General features: G+C 56.4%; 1 protein-coding gene across 1 annotated transcript; it reads right to left on the minus strand.

Annotated features, from left to right (window-relative positions):
• Positions 1-399: 399 nt before the first annotated feature.
• Positions 400-5302, minus strand: NPAS4 (neuronal PAS domain protein 4). The gene is made up of 8 exons (XM_081063361.1): positions 5026-5302; positions 4161-4312; positions 3887-3989; positions 3512-3767; positions 3223-3332; positions 2757-2892; positions 1205-2637; positions 400-500 (listed from the first exon to the last, which is right to left on the minus strand). Exons 1-8 carry the CDS (start codon positions 5198-5200, stop codon positions 472-474), a joined length of 2394 nt encoding a protein of 797 aa, XP_080919487.1. The 5' UTR covers positions 5201-5302; the 3' UTR covers positions 400-471.
• Positions 5303-8290: the final 2988 nt, after the last annotated feature.

Below are 8290 nucleotides of genomic sequence, written 5' to 3' on the forward strand. Positions count from 1 at the left end.
GCAGAGTCCATCGGAATTGAAATCCCGTTACTGGTGTGTAGAGAATTCTACGTGAGTGTCAAGAGCCCCTCAGGGCACAGGCTGGCCCTGGGTGGGCGCTGCCTTTCCTCCACCAAGACCCAGGGGTGGCTTGGCCCCCAGCAGTGGAAAACTGGCCCAGGCCCATGGGGCAGCGCGGGCTGGGGGGGAAGTGAGACTCCCCCATTCTCCGCTTGAAATCCCGTTCAAGGAAACTCACTACGAGTGAATACAGATTGAAATGGAAAGTGGGATCGCTGGAAGTCTCTGAATTTTAAAAAGTAGCTCCCCTCCCTTGCCCTCCCACCTCCCCCCACAGTCCTGCAGGGCCTGGGGAATCAGGTATATCCCCCTCCAGCCCCTAGAATCCCCCAACAGTCCCGGGGGGGTGGAGAGCAGCTCCACGTCTGATGACAATATGCCATACTTGACGACGTTAAGTCACAGACTTATTCAAAACGTTGGTTCCCCTCCACTTCCATCTGCAGAGAGAGAGAGAGAGAGAGAGAGAGGGAGTCAGTAGGCCCGTTAGGAAAGACAGAATGAGGATGTGGGTCACTGTTGGTACATCGTATGGGCTTCAAACATGTGGGCCCAATGACCTTATGATCACCAGAGGCTCAGCGGAAAAGGGAGCAATTTGGATGGATGGAGTGACACTATGGCTATGGTTTGGGAAATGATGGCACCATAGCAGAGAGCCTCTGATGGGTCCAGGAGATCCGTCTCACTGTCATACTTTCCCAAACTCCTAGAAACTCTTACTCTCTATTCCCTGTAGCAGGCAAAACTACTGAGACAGAGCTCAGTTCCCTCTTCCAGCAATTTGTTGCGTGACCTTAGGAAGTTTCTTTAACTCTGGAACCTTGATTATCTTCATCTGTCAAATGGGGTGGTGATGGCTGATCTGGCTCCTTCATAGAGTGAAGAAGCACAAACTACTAGCCAAGGATTCTCTTGCATTTTATCCCACACCCCTGACCCCTACCCTCCAGGCCTACTTGTTCAGAACTTCCATAATAAGTTTTTCACTAGTTCTTATCCTCGCTACTACCCTGGGCAGTAGAAGATGTTATTCCATTCATAAAATTGAGGTACAGAGAGGGGAATTTCCTCATTGAATTCCATGTGGTGTCTCGTGGGCCAGACAGAGACTTGGGTTCCTGAACACGTTGGCTGGACTCACCTTCATGGAAGCTGTCTTCAACTTGGCTCTGGAGTTGATGCAACTCATCAGTGAACCCATCGCAGGGGAATGCTGAGACACCTGTCTCAAAGGCGGTTTCATATGTGGCCAGGTCCTCCAGGAAGCTGTGGTCTTCTGGGGACAGGTTGTTGCAAGGCGACAGGGCCCCTCCTGGGACTGTTGCCTCAGGATCCCCTGAACTCCATTCCCCATTGGGGTCTGGGGTAGAGAGATCCATGAAGATGTCTTCCACAGGCGTCTCTTCCAGCAACATGTTATCGGGGTCAGCCAGGAAATCCAGCTCCTGGCATTTCCAGGGTTTCAGGTCCAGGCTGAGCACAGGGGGCCCAGCCCCTGACAGGGACAGGTTGGAGTTCAGGGGCTCCAGTCCCCCAAGTGGCTCCAGCCCCCCCGTGCCAGCCTCAGCCGAGAAGGGCCTGTCCATGCCCTGAGCCAACTGGCTGATCTGCTGGATGAGGCGGTCTATCTCGTTCTGCTCCTTCTCTGAGTAGTGGAAGAAACTCTGCTTGACTGGAGAGGCCTCGGGTGTGAGCAGGCCTTCGGGCACCAGGGGGACATCCACAGACAGGGGGCCCCGGAGCTGGGCTAGAGCCAGGAGCGTGCAGTCCCCATTACCAGGGCTGTTAGGACTTGGGGGCAATTTCTCATAGAGAAAACTGCATCCCTCCTGGGCAAAGTAAGTCTTGGTGGGGTTGGGGCTCAGTTGTTCTGGGAAAGTTTGGCTGGGGCTGTTCAGGTGTACTTGGAAGGCTGTGCTGTGAGGAGTCAGCTGCTCATGGGCAGGGCTGCCCAGAGGCTCTGGGAAGGTGGCAGTTCCAGGAAGCAGCTGGTCTGGGAAGTTGGATGTGCAGGAAGTCAACGGATCTTCATAGCTTCTGGCTGATGTTTCGGTCAGCTGGCCTTGTAGGGAGCTAGTCAGTGGATCTGGGAAGGTTGCACTGCTGGGTGTCAATTGATCAGAGAAGGTCATGGTGCTTGGAGTCAGCTGTTCTTGAAGAGAGCTGGATGGAGTGGGCAAGTGGGTCTGGAAGGGCTCATGGAGACTGAAGAGGAAGGCACAACCTCCCGGCTGGTGGGGCGTGTAGGGTGGGGTGCACACAAGATCCTTGCTCAGGTCGGCTTGAAGAGAAGGTGCAGGTCCAGTCGGGAATGTCAGGTAACTGAAGCCCAGCTCTTTGGGAGGCCGGGGAAGCTCTTCTGACGAGACAGCACCCAGCTCAGGAGCACCGGGGAAGTTGGTGCTTCTGGGAGCCCCCAAGGCTGGGGTGAAGAGTGGGTTAGGACTGGAGCACTGCTCCTGGGAGAGGATATTCTCAGGGAATGAGGGGAGCATGGTCGGGGTGCCCAGGACATAGGCTGCCTGGGTGTCTTCAGAGTTCAGCTGCTGACGGAGGCTCCAGGCCTCTGTGTCACTGGAGAAGAGAGAAGACAGCTGGTAAGGGTTTGATGTCCATTCCCAGAGCAGTTCCCAGATTTGTATCTCCTCCATGCCCATTTCATCTTCCCCCCAGGTCCCTGCTTTGCAACTCACCTGATTGGGTAGTTGTTGGCAGTAATGGGGCCTTCTGGCCCTTCTGAGTAGAACAGGCAGTAAATCCATGTCCAGCCTCCAGGCTTGGCCTGCAATCTCACCACCATTTCTGCCTGAACATCTCCACTCTCAGCCACTGAGGGGAAAGGAAAAAAGTAGAGTTAGGACATCCATCAGGCAACACCACCTAAACTATCACCCCGCTGACCTCTCCACTGAGTTGGGGTATGCATGACTACTCTAGCCTGCACCAATCAGTTCCCCACCTTAACCTCACCACGTGGAGTCCCCCAGTCCTGAGTCTATCCTCACCTTGACTCCTCACCCTAATGGTCACCCTATAGCATCCCACGCTGTTGGCCTCTGGTATCTCCCCAGCATCAGTCTTGACCACAGCCCTCTTGGTCAGGTCTCCCATGCCCTTTCCCAGCTCGCTGTCTCATCCCCAGCTTCTCTGGACACTCACGCAGGCGGTAGTGCTGAGCAGAAGCGTGGCCCAGGTCCTCAGGGTGCAGCAGTCCATACCATGACTTACAGAGCAGTTCACTGCGCTCAAAGCCCAGGTAGATTAGGACACTGGGGAAGTGGAAAGGGTGAGGTCAGCTTTCTGTTTTCCCTACTTGACCCAGGCATCTCACTCCCTCCCCGCTCCTCTGCCCCCTGAGATCCCATCCTCCCTGCCCCTGACTCCAGAATCTAGGGTCCCCTCATCTCTGGCTTGCTTTCCTCCTGGAGTGCGAACACTCTGGTCTTACCTCTCTGAGATGTCCAGTAGGGCCAGGTCCTTAGCATGACGGCTCTGGAACATGGCCAAGAAGAGTGAGGCGAGGCCAGGGCCAGGGCGGGGTCTTGGCTCCAGCGGAGCACAGAAAGCTGTGAACACAGGGTTTCCTGCCCAGTAGGCTCCCGGTGGGTGAGCATGGAATCGGCCTCGAATAAGCACCAGTTTGTTGCCTGCACTCTGGCGCCTGAGGGACTTGGAGGTGTTGAAGCGACAGCGGAAGAGGCGATCTAGGTGAGTGAAGAGGAAAACTGATAAGAAGGTGGATGGCCTAAGAGAAATGGCAGATGGGGAGGAGCAGGGGAGCAAGGGAGAGACTGGATAGAGGAAGGGAGAAAGGAGTTCTCACCGGTTTCCAGGGCAGAGGGCAGAGTAAGTTGCTGGCGCACAGTTAGGTGGTCAGCTGGGTCAATGATGTCGTAGATACTGTCACCCTGGGCAACCAGGTCCACCTGGAGAAAAGTGAAGACGAGATGACCATCAGTGAAGGCAGCAAGAGCCAATCCTTGACGCATAGCATCTTGCAGGGGACCAACCCTCCCTCCCGAGTAATTCTCAGAAACAGAAGCTCATGGTGTCCCATCTGTGCCCCAGCCCAAGCTGAGAGCCTCCTCAGCGCTCACCATGGAGTGGCCCAGGTGCTCGCTCACACTCTCAGACAGATACAGCAGCTTCCCCTCAGCCGTGAACACAAGCAGAAAGCCAGGTAGTGCTGCCACGATGTCTTCCAGCTCTTGAGCTGACAGAAGCCCTGTGGGGCCCGCCGGAGGAGTGCCTGCAGGATGAGAAGACATGGTGAGTCAGGCGTAAGGCTAGGAAGCAAAGCAGAAGTGAGAGGCATGGAATTCATTTCGGAAAATCCGGAGGAATTTCTCATGGACCTGCCTCTGCAGGTCCATGTTGACCCACTGCCCGCAGCTCTCGCCCAGAGAACCTGTTGCCGGATCTCCCCAGGCAATGAGCCGAGCCCGGGCTTCCGCGTCTCCGAATTTCAGAACCACGGACAGCGCCCCCAAAGCCGCCGGGGCGTTCAGCACCGCGAGCAGCGCCTCCCCAAACCCGCTGGTGCTGCGTGCACCACGGACAGCGAGCGCTTCAAAGGCGGCAGGAGCGCTTTCAGCATCGCGAACAGAGGCTGCGCTCCCCCCGGCTTTGGCCGCTCCATCCCGGCAACTTCCCGTGCTTCCCTCTCCCGGCTCCCAGAGCACCTCTACGCTGGTGGGAACTGGGGCCATTCTGTCCTGGCTCACCTCTTCTCATAAGTCTGGCACCAGGGACATTCTCCAGGCTCTCTAACCCTCAGGTAGAACTAAGGCGAAGTCTGGACAGAGCTCAGGAGGAAAAGTAGGAAGCCCTCAGTCCCCCAAGTCCTTTCTCTCCCTAGTTCGCCAACAGGCTGCCCCAGACGCCCGGCAGTCCCAGCGGGTTCCCTCAGCTCCACTGTCCCGGGCCCGCCAGCGCGGGCTCCGGCAGCCCCACTTTGCTCACCTCCAGCGAAGAAGACGCCCTTGCGAGTGTAGATGCAGGCAAGACTCATGATGTGCAGGTAGGACAACCGGACCTTGTCCGCTTCGGCCAGCGGCAGCAGCTCCTTGAGGTTGCGGATCTCCGCGTTGATCTGGTCGCGGCGCGCCTTGGAGGCGCCCTTGGTGGAGCGGTACATGACGAGCGGCTGTGCAGCTCCAGCTCCGGCTCTCCGAACACCTGCGTTCCTGTCCCGGCGCGCCGGTGGCTTCCTCCTCCTTGCTTTCCCGTCTCTCACTCAGGCTCTCTCTCTCCTCTCCTCTCCTGGGCTCCGCTCGGCTGCGCTGCCCCCCTCGCCTGCCTCGTTCCGCCTTATATAGCTCCTTCCAGGCGTGGGGGGCTCGTTTCAGAGAAAGGGGGCGGGAAAGCGGGAGGTTGGACTAAGCAAGCTGCAGCGGGAGCCGCTGGCTGGGGAGGGGGGGCGCTCCTCCTCCCTCCCTGGCTCCCGACGTCATCCCATGACGTAGAAGGAGAGCGGGAGGGGGCCCGGAGGGAGGGGGAGAACTGAGGCTGCGGAGGGGGCCAGGGCTGGAGGCAGCTGAGGCGAGAGGCAGGCGCGGCGTTAGGAAGGCCTGAAAGGGGGCGCAGGGACCCAGGCGTCCGAATGTGTTCAGCTGAGGGAAGCGACAGGATGAGGGTTCAGGCGGTCTGAAGCGCCTGGCAGGAGTCTGTAGGAGGCAGGGAAGAAATGGTTCTGACATCGATTTTTCTAAGGAGATAAGAAAATGGGGTAGGGCAGGGTTGTCCACAAATTCCCCCTCCGTATTTGGCGGACAAAGGTCACGTTCACTGGGGGCAAGAAGGACCCTCTTTGGTCTCTGTGGGATAGGTCACAACTGTAGCTTCTCTCTAGGGATTCCTCGGTCTGGGATTCCCTTAGTCACTTTCAAAGAACAAACCTCCTCCTCCCCCACTTTGCAAACCCGGGCCTTGACGATTTAGCAGGGGAGTTACACGGGACTCTACGTCCCCAGGATGGGGTAGAAAGGGGGTCCCGAGGAAGAGGGACCAGGTGAATTTGGTCTTGGTTCTATCTTCCCACAGCCGAGAATAGGGACACCGACACCAACGCCGTAGTCTGCAGTGATTCTTCCTTCTCCTGTCAACTAATTAACCTCAGCCACTGACGGGGGAAACTGAGGCAGAGTACCAGGGCATGGTGAGGATCTCAATTTGCACCTAGGTATCCCTCCCCGCCACTCGCCCCCGTTGCCAACCCCCAAAGCGAGCGGTTCCCCCCCACACACCCCCGCCGGCTTGCAAGCCTGTGTCTCCCGGCGGGCCGGGGGCGGGGGCGGGGCCGGGGGAATCCCAGCTCCATATTTGGATAGGAATCCTCCGGCTGCCGCAGCAGCGATGGCGGCGGGCGGGGCCTGACTGCCTCCGCACCGCTCCGGAGGGCTCCCCCCTCTGCCTCCGGCGAGGAGGATGGGGACGCAGCAGAGAAGCGAGGGGCCCGTGCTGGACACTCGGAGATCCCTGCACCTACCAGGGACCCCTTAATTGCGTCAGGTTGTCCTCCACAACCCCCTTCAGCCTCCTCCTCATCTTGGGCGCTAAGACTTCTCTCTCTCAGTCTCTCTACCTTCAACTCTCCACATCCCTCTCCCTCCGCCAGAGCTAGTTTCTTTATCTCATTGCCTGCTTGGTGGTCTATGTCGGCTTGTGCGCCCTCTACCCCCAAAACATTCCCTTCTGTTCTCTCTAGTCTCCTTCCTTTCTTTGTCAGGTTTGTCACCTTTGCTTTATCTCCCCCTTTCTTCTTTCTCTTTCAGCACAGCTCTCTACAGGGGCTAAGGTGTTCCTTTCTTTTCCCCAGGATCCCACAAAAGGAGAAGGAAGTGGGTTAGGGGACATTTTGTGTGAAACCTTATTTCGAGGGGTGGGGTCTGTGTGAAATCACTTGAGGGGCTGGAAATGAGTCCACTTAAAATGTGGGGGAGAGGAATTGGCCTGATTGTAGGAAGTCACATAGGAGAGGTGAAGATAAACTTTGACACCAAGAAGCAAAATTGGGGGTCAAAGAACTCCTCAGTCCTCATGGGAAAGGACTGTGGCAAGAGAGGCAGACTGGAAGGAGACAACTGAGGAGAAGATGTCTGAGAAGAGGGTGTCTGGGGGCCCAATCCTGACCTCTTGTGCCATTTTGGCAGAGTTTGAGACTATCCCCATCAACCATCCTGCGTTCAGTGGCACAACTGAGATGGAGGAAAAGGGTGTGTCTGTCTGCCACAACTTCTAACCCTATTTATCTGGGTGACAGAAAAAATGGTTCCTTTAGGAAGTATATGTCTGTTCCACTTTCATCTCTATATGACCCCTAATGGACCCACCCACTCCTCCCTCAAGCTTCCGTTTAGACAAGCCCTTGATAGTTGGACACCCTTCTTGTATGAAAATCCAGGCAGTGTTCCCGTGTTCTTCACCCACTGGTGAAGCTTTAGCCCTGGCTTGGAGACGTTCTTAGTCGCTCTTTATGATGGGTGTCTATTGTTTGGGTCCAGCTGGTTGGTCTCCAGCATGCTGAGTAGACCTGCAGTGAAAGAATGGGGCCCTGATCGCTGTCCGTGGTTCTGAAATAATCACCAGGGACGTCATATAGGCCCTGGTCTGCTTGGGACATCAAAGTAGAACTTGAGTGCACACAGGCCTCAGAGTGAGGCACCAACTGACCGTCCCCCTCTCCTCTGAGGATGACTATGGAAGGAGGTTTCAGGAGCCAATATGTCTGAGCTCTAGGAGTCAAGTAAGCATGGAGGAGAACTGGGCTCAAGGGAAGAACCCTTGGATTTTTCTAGAATAGACTGTAGAGGAGAGGAGAGGCACTCTGGAAGGGAAGAAAGGCCTAGAAAGAGACGAAAGAGGGGTAGAGAAGGGCTCATCTTAGTTCGCCCACTCTGATTCAAGTTGAGAAGCTCTATATGCCCCAATGCTTCCTCTCCCTAGGCCAGCTCCCACTCCCCTTGCCTCCCACCTCCGTGGAGCTATTTTTAACAAGACAGAACCAAAAATAGCTTGGCAGCAGCTTCAGGCCGTGGGAGAGGAACTATTTATATCACCAGTGACTGTTCCAAAATAGCAAGCAGGAGGGGGGGGGGCGGCTGGCACACCAGAGAGCTCCTGGCCGCTGCTAAAAATACTGGCAGTGTGAGTCATCCTGGGCTGGCTGAGTCACCCCACTCTCTCTCCCAAGCGGCAGGCAGCAACAGAGAACAGGCTAAGAATTGGA

The sequence above is a fragment of the Rhinolophus hipposideros genome (assembly GCF_964194185.1).
Source record: "Rhinolophus hipposideros genome assembly, chromosome: 10".
NCBI lineage: Eukaryota > Metazoa > Chordata > Mammalia > Chiroptera > Rhinolophidae > Rhinolophus > Rhinolophus hipposideros.

Coding starts and splice junctions, on each gene's coding strand:
- NPAS4 (XM_081063361.1), bottom strand. CDS start 5,200: ATGTACCGCTCCACCAAGGGCGCCTCCAAGGCGCGCCGCGACCAGATC. Junction 3,768..3,886: donor GCCCTCTGCCCTGGAAACCG/GTGAGAACTCCT, acceptor TCACTCACCTAG/ATCGCCTCTTCCGCTGTCGC. Junction 2,893..3,222: donor TGCTCAGCACTACCGCCTGC/GTGAGTGTCCAG, acceptor CTTTCCCCTCAG/TGGCTGAGAGTGGAGATGTT.